The 24853-nt window shown below is 32.8% G+C and overlaps 1 protein-coding gene across 25 annotated transcripts in view; it reads left to right on the top strand.

Annotated features, from left to right (window-relative positions):
* The window catches only part of cac (calcium voltage-gated channel subunit cacophony), a 68662-nt gene extending 44568 nt beyond the window's left edge, over positions 1-24094 (top strand). For 6 of the 25 annotated variants that reach the window (XM_089474731.1, XM_089474725.1, XM_089474729.1 and 3 more), the window contains 13 exons: positions 1563-1844; positions 2653-2855; positions 2952-3160; positions 4059-4073; positions 5531-5590; positions 9190-9401; positions 10918-10954; positions 14116-14237; positions 14980-15143; positions 15956-16156; positions 18308-18459; positions 18790-19016; positions 19088-24094. In XM_089474731.1, the coding sequence (XP_089330857.1) occupies positions 1563-1844; positions 2653-2855; positions 2952-3160; positions 4059-4073; positions 5531-5590; positions 9190-9401; positions 10918-10954; positions 14116-14237; positions 14980-15143; positions 15956-16156; positions 18308-18459; positions 18790-19016; positions 19088-19238 (2035 nt within the window). In that variant the 3' untranslated portion in view covers positions 19239-24094. Of the gene's footprint in view, positions 1-1562; positions 1845-2652; positions 2856-2951; positions 3161-4058; positions 4074-5530; positions 5591-9189; positions 9402-10917; positions 10955-14115; positions 14238-14979; positions 15152-15955; positions 16157-18307; positions 18460-18789; positions 19017-19087 lie in introns of those variants that run through there. The other 19 variants (XM_089474742.1, XM_089474743.1, XM_089474744.1 and 16 more) reach the window with 14 other exon arrangements.
* The last annotated feature ends 759 nt before the right edge of the window (positions 24095-24853 follow it).

The following is a 24853-nucleotide window of genomic DNA, read 5'->3' as shown; positions in this document are numbered from 1 at the left end:
CCCTGTGTCTATTTATCCGTGAGAACGCCAGCCATTTCAACGCTATTGCAGCTGGAGACTTGAAATTTTGAACTTACGCTCGATTTTCCAGATCCACTTTCTAGGCGTGGCAAAGTAGAAAGTGATTATACTTTAGAAAGTTGAAATTTGGAATTATACTCGCGTTGACAACACTAGTTCTAAAGATATGGCAATAATATCTATGCTCGTAGGGGCAAAGTTTTAGTTCTAGAAACTATATTGCTTATTGATTTGCGAAAAATGCATATATGTGTATATCAATCAGGGGCGTGGCCACTCCGCGAATGGATAAGTATTCCGCAGTCAGTAACGCTCTACGACGAATTTATTTATTTATTTATTTTATTTTTTTACTTATTCAAAGTTAGCTTGACAATATCGTCAATTTACGTTACGGTTCTTAGCTATACATTTCTATTTTCTATATTAGATGGTCTAAACTCAAACAGAGATAAGTATTTGTCAGTTTAAATTTGAAGCAAATGAGAATGAAAATTAAAAGGTTTCTTCAACATCTCATACAAAATCGTATGTATCTACATATATAGACTAGCCATAACTTCTGCCAAGTTTTGGGTTGCCATATTAAAACTGAAAAGGCTTCTGGCTTTATTTATGATTTTTTTTTTTTTTTTTTTTTAATATATTTTAAAGAAATAAGTCGAAATTGTTATTTAAAAATGTAATCAATTAAACATTTGTGTAAACTAGTGTAATCTTAGATCATATACCGTGACAAAACTAGATAAGCTTTAGAGTTATGTTATAATCCGTTATATCTTAGGTAAAATGCTAGTTGATAGTTTTCATAGTAAATTAAATACTATATGTTAACTAGATTATTTGTTGCTCTATATATAACAAATATACATATATAACCATTAATATTTTCATATGCGTATAAGCAACGTTGATTGACATAAAAAGTAACTTTTGACCAAAGTAAGAGAGGTATAAGACTGTAGTTGAAACTGCTCTAGCATATACATATTCATATATACATATATACAATTATAAGTAAAATGCTCGACTAGGATATACCTATACCCAATGATAAAGTATCCTAGAACACAGACACGCTCACGCATACATATAGATATATATATGTATATTTATCTCTCTATATATATATATGTATATGCTGTTGGTATGTATTGCGTATTTAGTATGTATTTAACTTTATGACTATATAACTAAACTTTTAAACAAATTGAGTAAATACGTATGTATGTATTGAGTTAATTGTAAATACACATGTACATACACCCACATGTATAACATGAAAACAAACAAGAAAACAAATAAGCAAACAATACGTACTTAGTTATTTACTAAATGCCATTATCATGCATACATAAGTACTAAATCAGCATTTACGTAGAGCATACTTTAACTGACTCGAATCCTGTTGAGCGGCACGGTCAAACTTGAAAATTGATTGCAATCTTTGTGTGTTTTTTTGTTTTGTTTTTTTGGTATCCCTATCATTCACGTTTGCTCTCACCTGTCCCCACCTGTCGACGACGATTAACACTACGCAGATGTGCAACGGGCGAGGCGTGGCCAAACATAATGCTGGCCTGCCTGAAGGGAAAGGCCTGCGACGATGATGCCGAGAAGGGTGCCGGAGAGTACTGTGGCTCGACATTGGCTTACGCCTATTTCGTATCGTTTATATTCTTTTGTTCATTTCTAATGTTGAATCTGTTCGTGGCCGTCATCATGGATAATTTTGATTATCTAACGAGGGACTCCAGTATATTGGGTGCTCATCACTTAGACGAATTTGTGCGCATATGGGCGGAATATGATCCAAATGCGACGTAATTATCAGTTTAATATATATATGTCTAAATATATGTATACTCATTTATTTCTATATGTACCCAATGAAAAGATCCACCCTCTGATAATTTCTCCACACCTATACCCCAACCCCATTTTATTTTGTTAACTTGCTTTCTCCCTCACACTACTTCTTACGCTCGAATCCTATGATTCCAACAAATATTAAATGATTATTATTTGATCGTATTTGTTTCATATCAATTCCGTTCGAGGGTCTTAACACAGCTACGCGTGCACACAGATAATTATTTCTATTTATTTGATACACAAATCTCTCCAGTTCTATTAGACCTAAAGGTCTTCAGCATTCTTCAGACTTTCAAATATATATATTTATTATATATACTTTAATTTCGAATTTCGTCTTTGGCAATGATTCATCTTGCCCATCAGACGTAACTTCTTCTTTACACACGTTTTATATTGGAATCGTTATTCCATATATGTATATCTGATCTCTATAGATCGACAGATACAGTTCTTCTGTTTCAAGTGTTTTCTTTTCGCCCCTTCAAACTTATTTATTGGTTTTTGCCTCCAAGAATATTGTACAAAGTATATTATCAGTTCTCTTGCCTCTGTGCCTCTGTTTTGTTTTGTTGTTGTTGTTGTAACTCATAAGATATCGAAGATCGAACATTGATCTTGTGTTTCTGTGTATCTGGGATTCGGTTACATCGAATAGATTGTTTTGGTCTGGCCACTTGAAAATTGAAAAACTGATTATGCTGTTTCTTTCTGATTCTTGTTGGCAACAACAAACAACAAACGATATTCATATAGTGGTAGAATACATTATACGGAAATGTATGACATGCTGAAAAATATGGATCCGCCCTTGGGCTTCGGTAATAAGTGTCCCAACCGGCTAGCCTACAAGAAACTAATACGTATGAATATGCCATTGGACGATGAATTGAGAGTCCAATTCACGACGACGCTGTTCGCTCTGATTCGGGAGAATCTTAGCATTAAGATGCGAGCGCGTAAGTTACAAACGAAAAACGAACAAAACAAATACATATACATGTATATAATGTGCAAAACTTTTGACTACTATTTTGGATTATCCACATCTGTAGCTGAGGAAATGGACCAGGCGGACCTAGAGCTCAGGGAAACCATCACGAACATCTGGCCATTGCAGGCAAAGAAAATGCTGAATCTGCTGGTTCCGCCCATCGATCAGTTGAACAAGGGCAAACTCTCAGTTGGTAAAATCTATGCAGGTTTTCTCATATTGGAGTCCTGGAGAAACACAAGATTCGGCCAGATTGATTCAGGCATGCCGGTAAGTTGCCCCCTACCTCGCATATACCCAAATCAAGAAAAATATCGCGAAATTCGTACTTCCGCATATCAATAAGAGCAATCAACCCGAGGGCTGATTCAGTTTGCTTAGCCTAATAATAATTTCCATGATCGATATCGCCATCGCAGGGCTTAAGTATCACAGTCTAACTCACTGTCGCTTTCGATCAAATAGCAATACGTATTTTAAGGGATCTGTGAATCATGCATATCGATAATCGTGCCTAGGTATAAAAGCAAAGCTTAAGTTTTATTTCCAAGACGTCAATAAATTACAATATTTCTTTTGGCTATTTAGTTCTGTCACTCTTACACCATCATTCAAGATTGTGTCCTGTCTGTTTAACTGTCATTAATCAAGTATGAATATATATATGTACACACAGCTGTATGTATATGTGTATAGATTGTGTCTAATCATTTTAAATGAAATACATTTCATGTATTCTCAACTCACGCCAAACAAAATATGAACACTGTAGGTCAACTACAAGGACATTGCATATTAAATATATGATTTAGCTTGGCTTGGATTGGATCTTCTAATCATCATCTATAAACTCGAATCAGCAATGCAATTAACAAGATATATATGTATATAAGCTCGATAAAAACACGATCTAAACCAAAAATATAATCAAATCACTTAATCTAAAGTGTAATGTAATAATTCCAATTACTAAGATCCAATCTAGGCCATCAAATCGCCTACAAATAAGCACATTTAATTCAATGAAAATATTTGATTAATATATATTATGATTTCTCTTCTCATATGTTTTTTAACAATGAACTCTCGAACATAACTTAAAACAATACAATTAAATGTACGACTACAACAAATACTGATCATTTTGTTTAACTAATAATAACAAAAGCAGAATTGGAAGGAGGTATATAATCAACTTATATGCAACCTCACACTTAACACATTTGTAAATGTATCTGTTGAGACACATATGTATCTAATCTAATACAAAAACCAACAACCGATAAAAAACATTGCATACTTTTCGCATACTTTTCTTTTCGAACCAAACATAATCAGTAAATGAAACGAAATTCCGATTGATAAGTGACACAGTTTCAACTTTTTCCATCACAGCAAATAAAAACTACTTTCAATGAGGTTTTGTGACTCATGGGAGCAGAAGATCCCTAATATTAAGTGGGAAAGCTAAGCTCAGCTGAGCTGATTAGAGCATTTATCTAAAGTAGGGATAATTTCAATTAAAGAGATGTGTAATATGATTAAACTAATTTTATTTCTTTTAGCTTGATCTAAGATAGGTTTCATCTAAAAAAAATTGCTTTGATTTTTCGTAATCGATAAAATCAATCAATAATCAAAAAATTAAAAGAAAAAAGCTTTTTCCAAATACTTTCAACTTAAAATATCTTGCATTAAGTGAAACCCAAATATTTTATACTTTATTTTTGAAATTTCAATATATTTTCCTTTCGGCCATTTCCTAAGGGATATTCAAATCGTTGATCAAATGAATCTAAGAAGAATGTATTATAAAATGTTATTCAATGATGATAGGCCTTTCATAGGTCCCCATCCGTTAGAAAAATACAAAAAAAGAGGAGAGAGCAGATGAGTTCAGCCAAGTGATGGAAAAAGTCGTGCACTTTTCATTTGTTTTCCCCAAGTAATGCACTTTGACTGCAGTTGAGGGCAGTCGAATTGGCTAACGGAAAATATGAAACTAATATCCGATTAATATCTGAAAATCATCGTGGTGCATTGTTCGGAAGAAACATCATTTGTCAAGCAATCAAATTATCTAAAACGATCTAAATTGAAGCGAAAGCGAAAGCGACACAATTATTCGTAGTCAAATACATATATTTGGTAGAGTTAAACGAGTTGATAAATAATTACATATATACATATATTTGGAGTGTCAAGTTTGTAACTGACTCTCGTATGTTTGCTGTTCCTTTAGGTAATTGTAGAATTAATTGATTCATTGATTGTCTTACTTCATAGATAATACTACAAATATCAATATTTACTTGAGTTATTTGAGCTAAGAGCGAAACTAAAAGAGATTCTCTATTTCGTATATTATGTATTTATTTATATTTATTTACATTCTTTTATGATGGTTGATCACGTTCCCAATAGAAAAAGCATATACTATAATTGTAAAGTCACAATCTATTCATTAAACCAATCGAAAATTCGTTGAGCGCCTTAAGAGAGTAAGAAAGTAATTAAATTACATACATTGTTTTATTCTTGTTAAATGCACAAACAATCGATAAATTAACACTGACAAATTGACATAAATTTGCAAATTGTCGTTGAATACTTGTAATTGGATAATTGGGCAAATGGTAGCGGAAGAAGCCCGAAGATGATGATGATCGTAAATATAGCCCAACGGCCGTCGAGGAGCCGGTATATAATCTCTTTAAATACAAAATATCTTTCGCTTGATTTTACTTTGCCTTTTAATAAGCTCTCCTATATCACCGTTTTTGCCATTTTACAACTTTCTGCAAGTAACAAATACCAACAATTTCGGCTAGAGGCATGTGTACATACTCGCATAGGAACGTGCATAACTAAACTATAATTCTATATAAATATATAGGAATCAACCTACCACACTAGTCTACATGCATTATGCGATTTCTTCATAGACACCCAGCTACTAATTTCTAAATATCTAGTTAACAAACAACAAAACCAACTACTACAATTACAACTACAGCTAGAACACCTATGTAACAAATCTTAACAATGCAATGGTTATGTTTTCGCTTACAAAACTCCACACAAATTACTTGTTTGCTATACTCACTCGCTCACCAATCTACTAGGCTCGATATCAATATCCAAACCAACCCTTCAAAATAATCCGATTGCCAACGGCCTAGGCCGAGGCCGATACCGATACCGAGACACACGAATATGCTCGATTTTTAATAGAAATTTTCAACTTATTTCCCCCTTTTGATCATAATTACGAATATTAACGAACCAATGTACAGCAATTGAACCATATTTAATCTAGATGTGCAAAAAACTTGAGTAAAAACAAGATATAAGAAGAAAACCAAATCATCTACCCTTGCAGACATATTAGACTTTTGTGCTTTTGAAATTTGTTAAAATGATATTGTGTCGGGCTCAACCGACTGCCCAATACTCGTTCACGAATTGCAAACAAAGTGGATAGAACAAAAATCTATCTACATCTGTAATAGCTCCGTGAGGTTCTCATCCTGTTGAATTTGTATATCTATCTATAATTGTAGGAGGTTAACATGATGCGAAAAAAGATACATTTGATGGAATTACTTAAATGCCGATTAACGTTGTATAGGGCTGCTAAAATTATGATAGTGACATCACTTGACGATTTCTCTTATCGTTTTAACTATCGATACTATTGATAGTGTACAATCGTCGTTTCAGATTAACTGAATGTGACGATTAATAAACATCGAAGGAAATCCATCGATTCAAGGCCACAATTATTGTCCATTGATACTATCGATGGGCCCGTCAATGGCTATCACAGTTTTAGCATAGCTATATCATCTTTATATAACTAAGTTACGATTTTACAAACAAATACATATACATATATATTCCGCTTTTTATACAATTATGAATGGACGAGATATATATAAAGGTACATCTACTTACATGATGACTTTTACATATAGGAATAACTGATTTATCATGTACCTAAATTTTCCAATTCTTCAATTGCAATGATTGCTCTAGCCATAGACATATTTCTGACTTCGTAAACGAGTATATAAAATATATATGAAGATCTTAACTCAAGTCAAAAAACTCCTCTGCAAGGGTAGCCCAATAGAACGCCATTCAATAGATTGATAATTATCACCGGCTTGACGAATATTTTACATACACACTATATAATATATGATTTTTCATAACATAACGGCAAAATTCAAATTTGAAATTTGTTATCTAACTTGATTTTTATAGTTTCTGTTGGCAAATTTCTGAATCGGAATCGAAATTGAAATCGCACCTAGACCCATTTAGATCATTCTTTACCCTCCGCAGCAAGTATGCCCCTTGAGCCATGCTGCCGGAGAGCAGCACCCTCTTTAAGTCCACAATGATAATACTAGAACTATGTTAGTTTGTATGATTTATCTTTGCTGATTTGCATTCGCGAGCCTTGTTAATATCGCACAATTTAATCAATTTTCGAATCGAGTTTTGCACCGTTTCATATTTGTATGCATAGAGATGCATTGTACTGCAAGCTATTAACCTACATATATACCCTATATATATATATACGTATATATACATAACCACTCACATATATAGTATATCTAATTAGGACAATATCAGACTATATATGCAGCGCCTAAGATGGCAGCCATCGAATTATATTTGAAAACGAGGAAAATTATATAACGAATTAACAAAATGAGTAAATAACAATACAAAAAAAAAAAGGAGAAAAAAATGAACTAATACGAGTTTGAATACAACAATGGCAAATGTCCTATATTTACCATATATTTTTATTTGATTCACAAGTTGTGCCGTTGAGTTTCCTAAACCATTCTATTTATGACGATAGGCATGCAAAACAAACCCATCTACATAAGTCTTAAGTTAGGCAACCAATTCAACTTTTTGCATATCTAATCTCTAACCATAGATCTAAACTAAACTAAACTAATAAAAAACAAACTTGAAATCCTTGGCATGCACAAAAAAAAAAAAAAAAGAATTAATAAAACCAAAAATAATAAATAAACTGAAAGTGTGATGCAAATGCAACCTAAAAACTTAGATATCTTTTCGATACTTATCTTTTGTGTTGAACATTTACCATCTACTACTAGATTACACCCACACCATGCTAAGCGATAAGCTAAAACTAAAAAACAATCTCAATACGATATTCGATTTTCTTTGCAAATATCTAATTCTATTTACTTGCCCGGTCCACATTTTCTATAAATTGGCACTCATAATTCTCATATTCAAATATTTACACAGATACTTCTTAGATTTTCTTCAAAAACCTAGTGAGTTGTAAAAATGTTTGCGCATGTTTTTACCACATCAATTGAAATATATATACATATAAAAAAAAAAAAAAAAAAAACATCAATCTAAAACCAAATCAAAACTCTTTTTATATGAGAAAGCATCACACACACACACAAACACACACACTGTTACACACACTGTCACACACATATATATCTATATATATACACACATTTTTCTAAAATGCATAGAGCTTTAAACATCTCTGAATGGTATACTCTACTCCATACATATACGTATCAAAGAAATCAGCAGAAAACCCGCTATTTGCCCATACTACTATAATATGAACATACTTATATATATATACATATAAATGCATATATATCTATTATATTACGTAAACAAATATATTTTCTTAGATTAAAACAGCTATACATTAATATATATAAATATATACATATATGTGTATATATCTATATACATAATTAAATCTTTTTTGGTTATGTATCTTTCATTTGTTTTGTAACTACTTATTACATTTTCAATTATTCTATAATAATTCTTACATTCCATTTTAATGCTTAAACACAAATAAAAAAAAAAAAAAAAAAAACCTAATGCGTTGCAATGCAAACATGACTCTTTATACTCACCACTCACCCAACAAATCTACAACAATGAAAACTGAAAACTGAAAACCGAAAATTGAACTCGCAACTTGTTTCGCTACAACAACGTTTCGCTATCTACATACAATCAACGAACCAACCAACAAATCGCATCCAATGAAACTACAATGAAAAATCCAAAATCAACAACAAAATAATAACAAACACACACTCAAAACCTTCTCTATATACTCATGAAACAATCACCAAATAACTAACAACAAACAAAATGTTATAAACGAACCTCAAATCTGGCACGAACGGCACTTCAAAACGTAACCAAAACGAAAACAAAAACGAAAACAAAAACAAAACGAAACAAAATAGAAACAGTCATTCTTTAATTGCCTGCTCGATATGGCAGCCCTTGACAAAGGAGGATCGCGTCAGGGCTCGATAAGTTTTGAGCCAAATGGGGAAGGAGGCGCCAACTCACAGACACATTTGTTAGCAAGCACTTATCACGCTAATGGTGATGTCGAACACAACAGTTTGGCAACACTAGCACGTCGGAGTACGATCAGAAAGCGATCAGTTAGGTAATTTAAAAACAAACAACACCTTAACTTTAACATGTCAAGTGCATAGTATTGCTAACGTCACCATTCATCACGCGTCGTCATCATTCATCATTCATCAGTCACCAATCATCAGTCATCAGTCGTCAGCCATCACTCATGTTTATGTATACATCACTACATCCAGTCTTCATTGTCAGCCAGAACTTTACCTTTTGCTCTGGGTACATTTATGACCAGCTCGCTATTACGCTCATATCCATTCGTATCGCTCATTAGAAGCTCTCCTTGATTGAGCCTCATATCTATAGCGAAACAAAGACGTACGTCTTACCTCTATCAAATGTACTTATTTGCTTCAATTGCTCTCTCAACCCATTACGCATTTTGTTATAGAAAAAAACTTAACCCAATCTCTTCGTATACCCTGTATATTTGAAGTGTATTATTAAATGTTTTAAAGATGGAATCATAATTCGATAGACATAGTTCAGGATTTGCTTAAATTCTGAAGTGTATGTCAATACTCCTTATAGCGTTAAGGATCGTAATGATGATTACATAAGCTAATTGTTTACTACAAAGTGAAATGCGATGCTTTGACCAGCCCAAGACTATGACATAGTTCTGCACTCTTCTAAGACATAAGCCAATAACCAAAAGGATTCTACTTTCCTTATGGATCTTTCTCATGACAAATCGAATCTTAAACTATAATGTATTTATTGCATTCGAGGTTTATTTTTTTAACTCCAGAAAACATTTGCATTTGAACTTCTATAGTATTGTGTTATCCAAAAGTACTTAAAGAACCGATGATTTCAAGATCCCCTTTCTTTTAATGAAATTTAAAGATCTTAACTTGAGATATCAAATTACAACCCCATGGTCTCTGATATAGCCAGCTTGACTTCAAGTTTACTTAATATAATATAAACTAAAGTACATTATATACATGTAGATCTCAATAGAACTCTCTAGATGTTCGTCATAATAACCGTTACCCAACAAATAAATGAAGATACATCTTCCATTTCAGATTTCGGTATTCCAAAGCTTATAATCGATTTGTTCTTAACTGTACTGGCTGCACATGTCATACATGCCATACATACATACATAAATGTATTATACACATGCATACATACATATGCATCCCATATAAATGTCATATATGTGTGATTCGTATTCATCTGAATCAGCCATTTGCCATTTATTACATATTATATAATGTAAAGAACAGACTTACCACATACATATTCATATGTGTATATGATAAATAAATGAATTCCAAAAATCATATGATATGCTATGTGTGGGTCTGCTGAGACTCTCAAGACTTCTTTTGCTTTGGATATTTGATTTAATTTCCCTTTCGTTCACTCACAAAATAACACAACAATCACAATACCAATAACAACAACAAACAAGCAAGCAATCAAACACTAACAACAATCAAACAAACACTAACAACTCTCTGTGCTTTGTACATTTACATAAGTAAATTGTTTTTTTTCTAATTTTTAAATAATTTCAGAAACAAAAAGGTGAATAAGTTTGATAAACTCCAAGCGGTAAACCAAAAAGAAATTATCAATCAAATTTAAAAACTTAAACCAGAATCAATAATTGTGTATATTATCTCTATGAATATATGTGAATACTCTTTGTGTCCATAATCCGTTTCCGATATAAATGTTGTTCGAAAAAACCAAAATTACTTAAGTCGAAGTAAAACACTAGTACCTTTGAAACTATACGCTCACTCATCTACATACACAGCTATATATATAAATATTTGATATATATATTTATATATGTATAAATTAATGTATGTATGTAACAGTATAAGTATTAATGTGTGTACATCTAGAACTAAATGTATGTACATGCGTGCGATGTAACTTAATGTAAGCAATTTAGCAACTTACATACATACCTTAAATACACATGCACATGCATATATATACATATATATGTATCCCAATATGTGTATACTTATATATATGTGTGTGTGTCGCATAGCCATTATTGAACAGTTTAGAGAAGCAAATCTTCGCTTAGTATTCATACTAAATGTTGTAATTTGATCGTTGATCGTTGATCGTATGTATAAGTACTTAATTACTTACATGTACGTAAGCATTCCTTCGGCAATTTAACAGAGCTTCGCCTGGCACTGCTCTCACAGCGAATTGGCATTGGCAGAGACGTAATTCAAATTTTGAAATCGAAATATTATCTCAAAAATTATCTTAATGAAATCCCTGCAGCCTTCGCCATAAAGCAACCCATGCGAAATCTGTTAAATAGAAAAGAAAAACAATCAAGAACATGGCAGTCGGGCACACTCGACTGCATAATACCCGTTCAACCTGTTCACTTTAGTAAATAGAACTACTCCGATTTACAAGAGTCTAATGGGCGAACCATAGATATGGCTGCTGATCTGTCAATAGAAGAGATCAACAGAATTGTACTTTTTGAATTCTTGATATATACATTGATAAGATCAATGTATAAACTAAACCAGATCAAACTATAAACTATCAAACTAATAATTATGTTGTGATTTATCACGCCTATTCGAAAAGGAATATAAATTTGATAATCTCAAGAGCCTTAACTTTATAAAGGTTTCGGAGTCGTATAATTCGGATTCAAATACCATATTCCAGGTCTCCAACTTCCATAGACAATCGCATAAAAATTTATCAAGTGATGTCCGATTTGACACGCCCACATTGAACCTATAATCTCAAGACTTTTGAAGTCAAGTAGTATATCTCCGGATTGCACGGTTGCAGATAAATCGAAGCAATATTCTCATAACGGTGCATAAAGCATTTTTTCCTACCTCAGCCCAACAAAAAAAAAAAAAAAAAAAAAAAAAAAAAAAAAAAAAAAATTGTGTCCCACTTGCCAATACGGAAAGTAAATTATTCTTCTTCTTTTCTCGTTTTTTTGTTGTTGATAACTTAGGACCTTTATATTGTATTCTTAAGTAGTTCTCAAACTCTAAACACGTATTCAATTCACAACAAGAAAATGAAACAAGACAACAGTTAAATACTCTTCCATTATTATCAACTATTTTCGTGCCGATTCGTGCACACACTCTCCTCGAAGAACACAAAAGAACGAAGTTTTTGGTGCCGCCTTGGTAACCGCCCTGATAGGAATACACTTAAATGAAAACTCTACCTAATTGTTTATTGTTTGCAAGTCCACGAAGTAGGTTAGTGAAAGCGTGGTAAGTAAGTCGGGCTCATTACCTGATTGATGGACATTTGGACAGGTCACTCGCTCGCTCAGCTGCACATCCACCAGAACTTGAAATCAGAAACCAACAGAATAATCCCATACAAATATATGTACCCCACAAACAAACGCACACAACTAGTACAACTATCCGTAGATTGCATGAGATTACTATATACTTACATATATCTATCTATATATATATATGTACTTAGATATGTAGATGCTAAACTGTAAATATTCACACACGCTTAGTTTTTACCTTGAACTGTACACTGCTTGAATCGAACTAACTTTTGTATTGATGTACTATATATCTGTAGATCCAGAGTCTTAGACAACACACATGTACATATTTGTTTGTAGCATATCTGTATATATCTCAACTAACTGTATGTAAATATGAATAGACAACCGTAGTATGTAACATCATTTGTCAGTTATAACTGTATTTTATTGAATTTAAGTTTCGTATCCTTCACATTTACTTATATTTGATTCAGTTGAACAATATATCACTTGGTTTTACATAAATATAGGACAATATGTAGATGAATCTGGGTACTAAATGATTGGCACATCAATAAAACGAAAGAAAAGACAAAAAATGAAAAACTCGAAAAAAAAATACAAAAATTAAAAAAAAAAAGAAACCTAACTTAAATGAGCTAGAAAAACAAATAGAACATAAAATACAAAGAAACACAGAATCAAAAATATAACCAAAAAAACAAAAACAAAAAATGATCTAAATTAATTTGAAAGTGTTCAAGTATGTAAACATACATGTATACTCTTAAGTAGTGTATGAAATTGTTTAAATGTTTCACGCCCTAAACTAGGTTATCCTGCATTTAAGAACCTTTCGATACTTCAACCTAGTGCAATTGAAATTCGCATTTGGATATGTATTTTGTTGCAGTGAAGCAATATACACATAGACTTACATACATGCATATACAAGTATGTGTGTATATATGTATATGTGTATCTTCTTTTTCTGTTCCTATGTTTTGTTTTGTTTTTCTTAATTAACATATTATATGTATATGTATATCCCCTAACGAATACCCACGCAAAACGAATACATTCACATATCCCCATATAAATGTGTATGTGAATCTATTCATTTTGTCGCTTTTGTTTATACGTATCATATATATATTATATATTACACTATATTATATTATATTCCCTGCGCTCCAGTACGGGGCATTGGTAACATTCGTAGCTTTTATTGTATACCCAAAATCAAATCAAATTATATATACATATATATACCCCATTGGAATTAAGGAATGAATGAATTCATTTGAATGCCGTCAGCTTGCGAAGCAATCAGATCGAAAATTAAACTAAACCATCAAATATTTGAATGTTTATTCGGGTGTCCATGCCGCGGCTGATTTCAAATGGTATCATTCATTTTTCTCCAACCCATTCACTAACTGCTCCAACCACGTTTCTTAACTAGATGCTGGATCTGCAAGACTCGTCGAGACATCCATCGCAGGAGTCGCTGACCGGTCCCGATGCTGGCCATTTACATCCTGGACATTCGTATATCAATGGCCATCGGCATTCGCCTAGCTCGAGGTTAGTTCATCAACAAATTTAATTCAGTTCCAAATTTATTCGAAATCTAGAAGTCTGCTTTTCATATAACTAGGCATTCAATATAGTCAGTCTATCGAGATTTGGATCAGTATTACTGTTAACGTAATCAGTAGAGCTGTTTCATGTTAACTAATAGTTCTGTTCTGACGTCACATAATCGAGATTTTGCGCTGTTATCCTAACTGGAGTTTGGCGGGCATGAAAATGATTAATCGTTAGATAATGACTTTCTGGTAGTAGAACCTATCGGTGATAGATAAGATTACTGATATCTCGGCATGACTATTGCTTATTTACATCATTAATTAATGTTAGACAGCGATAATCTACATACAAACAGATACAGAAATGTTGACAGCAAATTACTCCACTTCACCTTTAGCTTTCAAAAAACATTATTATTAAAATTCGCTTCGGCAATCTAAAGGCAAATAATAATTACACATTTTCTGACTTTAAGAGGGTTAACAAGAGCTCAAGTTGCTCATGGATCATAATCATATCGATCGAGTTTAAGTTCTACTTGTCTGTTTTCTGTACTTTTCACAAAGAATTTTTAGACAACCTCTTTTACATTCTTATGCATCTTACAAACGACTTTAAGATCATTGATGCATGCTAAAGTCCTATCAAGTCTGCCAATTATCGTATATGCAGACACGAAAATCCGTTTCGCATAGCTCAGGTCAAATCTTTAATTGCTTTCGTCATCTATTTGCAGACACAACGGTTCTCCTTTGGCCAGATCGCCAAGTCCAAGACGACGCGGCCATCAATACATACATCATGATATCGGATTCTCCGATACCGTATCTAATGTTGTAGAGATGGTCAAGGAGACTCGGCATCCTAGGCATGGCAACAATCATCCACGGTATCCAAGAGGTATTTAACAGTTAAATAACACATTTCTCTATACCTATCTATGTATGTACTATAATATGTATGTATATTTAATGCACTTATGATTTTTATGTGTGAGCCGATCGCTAAAACTAATATAAATATCTATTATTTGTTTGAACGCGCTCCATTACATTTTTTGATCCCACTACAGAAAATATATTTATATATATAAAAAAAAAAAAAAAAAGAGAAAACTGAAAACAAAAATGTCTGCCAAGCTTAGAAATGCGTTTTTATAATTGCTTGAATACCGTTCTTTTTATTAAGATTCAAATTTCAATTATACCCAATACGTTCCCATAGGTGTATCGGTCTTAATCTTAATCCTAACCAATATCGTATCCAACGAAGCCCAATCGTGTACGAAATCACATCTGAGAAAAGATCACTTATGTTATATACGATAACATCAAAGTGCATACATTCGAATTCGGACCTGCCGAAGTTTTATCTAAAACAAATGTTGTAGTATCCTAGTAAATACATCATTATGATTATATGTCTACCGTTAATTAGCATTCAATGATGACTTTTATTCACTTTATTTCTCTGTTTGATTTTCAATTACGTTTTTCTTCTTCTTGCTATTATTTACCGAAATTAGATTTGAACTTTGCTTTGTGAAAAAAAACCAATATAATACTAAAAAAAAAAAAAATGTTATTGCAACAAAAGAAAAAAAAAAATAGAAACAAACACGAAACGATTTTTACGATACGTAAACTGTTGTGCCCCGACATCCTTAATTATTGTTGTTTTTCTTTATTATTGTTGTTATATGTACAATATAGGTTCATGGTCAGCATCGACAAGTCCGGCCCGTTCGCCCTCGCCTTCTCGTTATGGTGGTCATTTGTCTCGCAGTAAACGCACTCAACTGCCTTATCCCACATATGGGACAACAAGTTTATGTCAAAGATCACGATCGCCGAGTCCCGCTCGACTTCAGGAGATGCGTGAACGAGACAGACTTGGTTATGGGATTGATATGGGTACATCTTTGGCACATGTTAAAAAACAAAAACTAAAGCTGACAATTCAAACCAAATTGAATCAAATCAAAAAATATATATCCACCACACCACAAAAAAAAAAAAAAAAAAAAAAAAAAAAAAAATCAAAATCAATAAGAAATCAAAAAAAGAAAAAAAAACACTTACACTTTCACGAAAAAACAACAACATGTTTTCTATATAATGCTAGTACTACTTTCTTCTACACAAATTTCTTCAAACATCTCAACATCAGATATATATATCAAATACCAAATATCAATTATCAAATATCAGACATGCTTACTCGTACACAGCTGCTAAAATGCTTAACATGTACATGTATTGTCATGCCATGAGACGTTCCATTATAAGCTTTCAATAATCAAATAGTTTTCTATTCTAACTACTCTACTACTACCACCACTACCACCACTACCACTACTACAACTACTACAACTACTACTACTACTACTACTACTACTACTACTACTCTACTGCTACTACTACAAAAATCATAAACTTACACTCTCAGCTCTCAGTTTTGTTAGCGTTTCACCATTTGAACCATTTCAACAATATACCTTTGTATGTATGTATGTATGTACTTGTACTCGAACTCAAATACTCGTATTAGCAGCGTTCATTTCATAAATCCATCTCTCTAGTGCCCATACACTTAACTACAACTACAACTACAACTATAACTACAACTACAACTACAGCCACAGCCTCAGCTATGTACAAACATTCATCCTCATCCCATGACACGAAAATAATTTGGCAAGAAATAACTTTTCACTAAACGGTTGTAAGATATTATATGCATACAGCACAACTTTAAGACTATATATATATATATAGATATTATATAATTTATATATATATATATATACAATTTAGAAATTATTTCGTCACACCAAACATAGAGATGATTAGAGGGGGGAGAGTGGGACAGAGAGAGAGGGCGGGAGTTTTTTTGTTCATGGATCTTTGCGCGACTCACGACGAACAAGACGAAACCGTTTGAAATTCATTTGCAAATTTAACTTCTGTTTCATCATATCCATATGTAGGTGGGGTATACTTGACTCAATGCTAGATCACTGTTCGTCTATGCCCAATTAACTGACCAAGAATCTATGTGCTTCAACATTATCTTAATTTGACATTGATTTATGCCCGACGACAATATGAAATCTGTTTAGGCATCAGCTGCATTAAGGGGACTCCTCAATTCCTCATTTCATATTTCTGTTGCCCTCATTTCGAGTCAAAGACGTGGGTGGATTTATGTTCTATTTAGTTGTTGTTGTCGTTGTTATTGTTGTTGTTGTTGTTCTTGTTGTTGTTACTATTGTTACTGTTGTTGCTGTTCTTACTGTTGATGCTGTTCTCGTTTCCACTTGCAGAAGAAAAGACAAAAAAGAAAAAAAAAAATTAGTTAAAGAATTGCATTCATGGTTATCATTCAGGCTGCAGTTGTTATATTCTATATATACATATACATATACATGTATATTTATATATATATATACATGTAAACATTTCGTACTTTTTGCACTGTTACGTTTATCCTAGTTTCATTCTTTCTGTCTGGAATATACGCAATACTCTCTCGATTTTCAACCTGTATCTATAGTTCACAGTCATGCATGCTATCGCAATTGTTTACCTCTACTCGGAATCATCTTACGTATCTTGATGCATCTTGATGCAAAACCAATAATTAGCACATTATGTTATATATATATAATTAAAAATTTTTTTTTCAATATGGACATTCAATAAATTAAAACATATGTTATATATATTTATATACATATAACCTGTACATCTATTTAGTGTTCATTCTGGTTCAATGAGCGCGAATGTTCAGACTAAATGCAAAAATCAAAAGTTTCTCTTGACATAGTATATCCATAACCATATCCATATCAATATCAACTGAACATTCGGGCAAGAATACACTCAATCGAAATATCCTCATTATATGTACCATGTTTGGTTTCTGATGACTCTTGCCCTTGATAGATTTCTTAGGCTCATACATTGCTTATATCATGACATTTTAATTGGTTACACAATCGCTGATCTACCATAAAATGAACTAATATGTTTCCGTCTCTGTGTGTCCCCCGTTTACCACAGGTGGCGCCCATGTACAGCACAGCTACCCAACGTTGGCCTCTCGTCGTGCTGGCATCGGACGACGCCTACCACCGACTCCGAGCAAACCGTCAACCCTTCAGCTAAAGCCAACCAATATTAATTTTCCAAAGCTGAATGCGAGTCCAACCCACGTAAGTGCAAATCACCTAACTAAATTTAATTTGCAGATTCATTTTCAATGTAGAGTAGAAAGTATTCCTGCAAATACATGTAATGAGCGGAAGGAGGTGCGGTAGAGTCCATATTGATTTAATCTTGATGTGTCTCTTTAGCCCTGCACATCGTTCGAATTTTTTGTTTTTTACATTTATCGATCTTGAAATACCCTGCTCAGAAGACAAGGTATTTGCTAGTCGGGCACTAGCTAGCAAAGAATTAATATATATTAGGCTTGAAGATTATAAATCTATAGATCTTTTTATCGTGGATTGCGATTAATATTCAATTCGGAATTTTTTCAGACGCATCACTCAACACCCCACAGTGTTCACTCGCTGCCGCATCACCGCGACCTCTTGCGGGATCCGAGAGACGTGTATTATAGTAGTAGAGAGCGAGAACGTGATCGGGAACGTTTCAGAGACCGGGATCGGCTGCACGAGTACGACGTGCGCTACGAGTATCGGGACCGGGAACGAGAGTTGTACGAGCGTGAACGGGAACGCGAGCGCGAAGTGGAAAGAGAAAGGTAATATGATCTGTTCAATTTAATGTTCTCAATCAATTGAATAATGCTTTGTAATCGCTGTTTGCTCGCAGACTGGAATATATAGCACCGTTGTCATTTGAGCAAGCGCTGGCTATGGGCCGAACGGGTCGTGTACTGCCATCTCCAGTTCTAAATGGTTTTAAGCCAAAGAGCGGACTTAATACTCGACACTCCGATTCGGATGAGGAGGATTGGTGCTAGCAAAGGCTTTGATTGCGATCGCGTAATCCGAACGAACAGATCTGGGTATAGCATCAGGCCAATTGGTCATCGTTATCAGCACCAAACTTAGATCACAATTTTGATACGATACGAAACGAATGTATTCGATATACAGCAGCAGCTCCAGCAGGTAGCACATCAGCATATGCTTTAAACCCAAATCGACAGCCGCAATCGCAACAATTCTCAACACATCAACAACAGCAACAGCAACAAGAACAAGAACAAAATCAACTACAACCAGACACATGCTACGAGTACTCGCCTAGCGATGCTTCACTGTTAACAATGCCAGTTCCAATGGCACTGTCCTTGCCCGGAACACGAACAACATCGCCTCTATCGGATATACTAGTAAGCAGGAATCTAAGATCAGCAGCAGCAGCAGCAGCAACAACTACAGCAACAACAATAGCAATACCAATGACACCAACTGATCAAGCAATGATATTACCAATCTCAATACCAGTCTCAGCTATTCAGAGAGTTTATTCAGATAACGACATCAACTATAATGCAGCCAGCTCAAGTTATGGATATGCGTTATCTGGCGAGACGATCGAGCAACATTATTGCCAACATAATAAACCTAATCAAGATCACGAACAACTAACACCCGAAGACCAGCAACAACATTCGTATCACACACTTTAAATGCAGAAGAAGCCCGCTTCAAAATGTAAACAAGATCTTCAAACCAAAGAACAAGCAAAAGTCAAAGAGAAAACAATGCAAAACATTAAAATAAATATATTAAAAAAAAAAAATGAAACCGAAAACAAAAAATATATAAATAATGGATTAACTCGAATGTCATAAAAGTAAAAGATGTGAAACGTATTGTATGTAAGGCGTAAAAATATTTCGAATACTTGTAGACATAATTAGCTCTAAGTAGGTAGTATCTCTCTCTATACACACATGCATACACACACATACGCACACAAGCACACAAGCATATATAAAAATACATGTGTGTGGGTGTGTGTGTTAGTGTGCGCATGTGTTGGTATGCTTGTATACATATGTAGTTACACGCATACATCGTAAGTTATTTAGTATATACATATATATATATATACATACATATTTACATACATAACTCGATGAATCTGTAATCCATTTGCAAGCGTTTTTGTCTTGTTTATATATATTTAAAGTTAATAATTCAATTATGTACATTTAAATGCCGAACTATCTTTATTATTATACGATTGTGCATATTATCAAATATTATTGTAGATATCAAATTTTTGTATGTAATGTATTTATCTACGACTACGACTACGATTATATAATAGCTAAAGCTAAAGCCCCAATGCGGATGAATCGGATATTTAATGCCTGAAATACTGATATGTGCGCGTGCCTGTGTGTGTGTGTGTGTGTGTGTGCATGTGTGTATATGTGTGTGTGTGTGTGTGATAGTCTCAATTTTTTGCAACTGTATGTGTATGCGTCTGCGTGTGTGGGTGTGTGTGTATGCGCGCATATAAGTGTCTTAAGATCCATTGTTATTATACTAAAGATAAAGATAAATATAAAGATAAACTAAAACTAAATTCAGCTAGATTCAATTCCATGTGCATACTAGTAAAAAACAAATATATATATATACATACATATACATAGAATGAGAAATATAGCTTAAGATATTTCCAATTTATGTTGCTGGTCTACAAATATTATGGTTTGATCGATTTGTTGTCTTCCTTTCTTGCATACAGAGATAAAGCGAATGCACTGTCATATAATTATGTCTATGTTTCCTGTACATATGTATAGCTATTTCAATTATTCAATTATTCTCGGATATTCTAAATGCCGTTCTTTTCTATATACATATATCTAGATACTTTTCCGATTCATATATACAACACATCTACATATGCTTACAAGAACATTAATGGATATGCATGCATACATATGTATATAGGTATTTAGGTACATAGACAGCCATGACATTATTGAGCGAGTCTGACAATAGATTTTCCCTAGGAGCTAACCAATAGCAACAACAGATATACATACATACATACATACATATATATATAAAGAGCCTGCTGACAAAATATAGGAGAGCCATCTAGTTCACATATATATACATACATATGTATATATATACTATATATATATACTCACTAGAAACATTCCAAATCAAAAACGAAAACCAAATAAAACCAGTTAGCGTTTAGATATTTAAAATCTGTGAATCAACATGTAGATGTTTCGGAGGCGGGATTCGGGGGAGGATTGAAGAGCGCACAAATATTGTAATTTAAATAAATGAATCCATAATTTAAGTTAAAATTAAAACCGCTGAGCATTACTGCGAATTTACACAATATATATGTACACATATACATATGTATTTGTATATATATATATGCATGTATATACGTATACATATATATATATATAAGTGTCCTGCAAACACCAACCAAAATGTAAGGATCGACTTTAAATAGTACATACGATACGATATTTAAATAGTTTGTATGTATGTAGGCTAGTTTAATACCACTTTAACATTATCTACACACACCACCCACATACACACACACATAGACTATTTGAAAGTGAGCGAGAGAGAGAAAGAGAGAGCGAGCGAAATACGTACATGCATAAACCAAGCATTAATGATGAAGCCTCAATGCAACTGCGTACATACACACATCAATACATACATACATGCGTACATGCACACATATGTAAATACATGTTTGTATGTGTGCCGTGTCAGATGTTACATGCAATATATACATAGTATATATCGAATGGTGTATATTATAGTAACCATAGCTAAATCGATCCTACTTTATTACAAATTTACTGTTATGTAAAAGAAAGAAAAACAAAGAAAAGGAAAACCCATGGCATATGACCTTTTGCCTTTAATCTCCAATAATATGTACATTTACATAGATCTATGGGTTACCATTTACCTCTCAACATTTTTATTCTTATACTTTAAATGACTTAACAAAGTTCAATACGCATATGTATATGTATATGTATATGTATATGTATATGTATATGTATATGTATATGTATATGTATATGTATATGTATATGTATATGTATATGTATATGTATATGTATATGTATATGTATGTATATGTATATGTATATGTATATGTATATGTATATGTATATGTATATGTATATGTATATGTATATATGTATATGTATATGTATATGTATATGTATATGTATATGTATATGTATATGTACATATATGTATATGCATATGTATATACTCTCTCTTTAGTATATCTACAATGATATGTTCCTGTACGGACATTCAGCTAGGCATCATTTTATCGAGTTCACAGTTCGCTCGCTAACGGCTTCATAAAAAATAATTAGCCCAAATTAAAAAAAAATTTAATAAATAAAAAAAAACACAAACAATCTGCAAATCCATGCAGTCACCAAATGCCAAAAACAAAAACAAAAAATAAAAAAAAAAAAAGTTAAAAAGAAATTCATGAGGAAAACAAAGAAAAAACATAAGAATCGACCTATTAAGTACAAAATTATCAACTATAAAATCAATTGTAATATTTCAATTTTTGTATTCAATCAACAATGTAATTTCAATTTAGTTTTGAAGTATTTGTTGGTAGTAATATTGGCCTAGTTATATTCATAGATTTTGTTGAAAATTTTCCAATTCTAATAGTCGTTTTTATTCTACTTTGTTTGTTTCTGAAGAGAAAGTTAAGATCTCAATAGAAATTTGTTAGACTCATGTTGTTAGATCTCAGATTCATATAGATAAATGGGTTCCCATTAGGAGAGCAACGTCCATATGCCCTTCTTGCCATACGTACGAGTATAATACGTTTAAGTACTTAAATATCTTAACATGCATATTTGACATACTTGAGCTCGGTTAACTCTTCCAAGCTCCAGAACTTAGCTCTCACATTTTGTAAATACCAAAAATGAAAAACCAAAAAAGAAGAACATTTCGTAATTATAATCAGACTAATCCGAACAATACACCAACAATTCTGCCAATTCATTCTGATGCTTTGTACCTATTCATATTGGGATATGTGCTAGATGGGCAGACTGGCCCTGTGCATATACTTGGGCATATACAGTGCGTATATGCTACAGACAGAGTATAGATTCTACTTAGCAGGACAAATATCTAAGTCGTCTGTCTGTCCGTCCAATCGTCTGCACAGACTAACAAATTTGAGAATGATATATGTGCTATTATATAATCTGAAAACAAGTTTGTGCTTCTTTTTTTTTAAGTCGAAGATAAAGTAGAGCCAATGATCATTGAGATAAACAATAAAAATATATATATAAAGTTTTTTTTTTTGCAATTTGATTAACACATTTGGCTTCTATGTTCTGAAAGATTGAGATAAGAATAAGGAAAAATGCATAGTTGGGAGACGCTTTAAGAATTAGTATCTAAATATGAACGTATGTGTATGTTTGCGAGTGTGTGTGCGCGCGTGTGCGTGTGTGTGTGTAGATATAGGATGTGCGGAAAGTTAGTATGTGTATTTGACAGCAGCTCGAAGGTGGGTACAGGGTATCTGCTAATCGGGTAAGCCCGACTAGAGCACTCTTTCTTGTTTCCAAATGTTATTGCTCATCTGATGGCGTTAGTGTATTACGATGTTACGAGGCGATTCGCTATGTTTTTTTTTTTCCTACTATAATTGTAAATTTGGCTTGTTCAATAACTGTCTGGAATGAAAGTCACATGGGAAATCTAAATCTAAATCTGAACAGCTCTTCATTTTTACAAGAAAAGTGCAAAAAGAAAAAAAAAAATTAAAAAATTAAAAATAAAAAAAAAAAAATGAAGTCAAAGAAATCGTAATTTAGATCAACTTAAAATGGTAAAGGCAAACAGTTTAATTATAATAATAATATATATATATAATATATTATATATATATATAAATTATCTTAACTGAGTACACTAAGTAATAATGCAGTTTAAATATTAAATATAATATTAAGAAACGCTAGAGTAAAAGATAACTGAAGTAAATTTAATAATTATTAATTATGAAAGAAAAAAAATGAAAAACGACTTGTAATTTATATACAAGATATACACAAACAAACATATAACATAAATACCTGCCTTCAACAAATTTGTTAATAAAACCTATTAATACTTTCTTATTTTACACAAAGTAAAGGAATGACATAATAATACAAACTAAACGAAATGAATGCCAGAAAATTATAAAACTTAATTCCAATTCGAGCTTACTTTTATTATGGGGCCATGGATAACGGTATTACTTTTAGATCTTTAATCACCTACAGCTACATGACGTTGGGAATGGACACGCAGTAAGCCTTGAGCAACTGAGCTGATGTAGGCTGCTAATATCTTGGCCAACAAAATTTGGGTACCCATAATCGGAAAAGAATCTCCGAAAAAACGAATTTGAAACGGTAAAGCAAATATTAGGTTTTCAATAGAGACTCGATTTTTCTTGAGGACATAGTAACGTTTTATCATACTTTTTTCATGCTTCAATTTTTTGGAAAATCATGTATCCATAGGACCTCTCTACCATCTCTCTCTCTCTCTCTCACTGCCT

This window comes from Drosophila arizonae, chromosome X, assembly GCF_054131065.1.
Source record: "Drosophila arizonae isolate 15081-1271.41 chromosome X, UAZ_ARI_1.0, whole genome shotgun sequence".
NCBI classification, from domain to species: Eukaryota; Metazoa; Arthropoda; class Insecta; order Diptera; family Drosophilidae; genus Drosophila; species Drosophila arizonae.
Note: the sequence above shows the minus strand (reverse complement) of the source record. Positions and strands in the feature narration are given on the sequence as shown.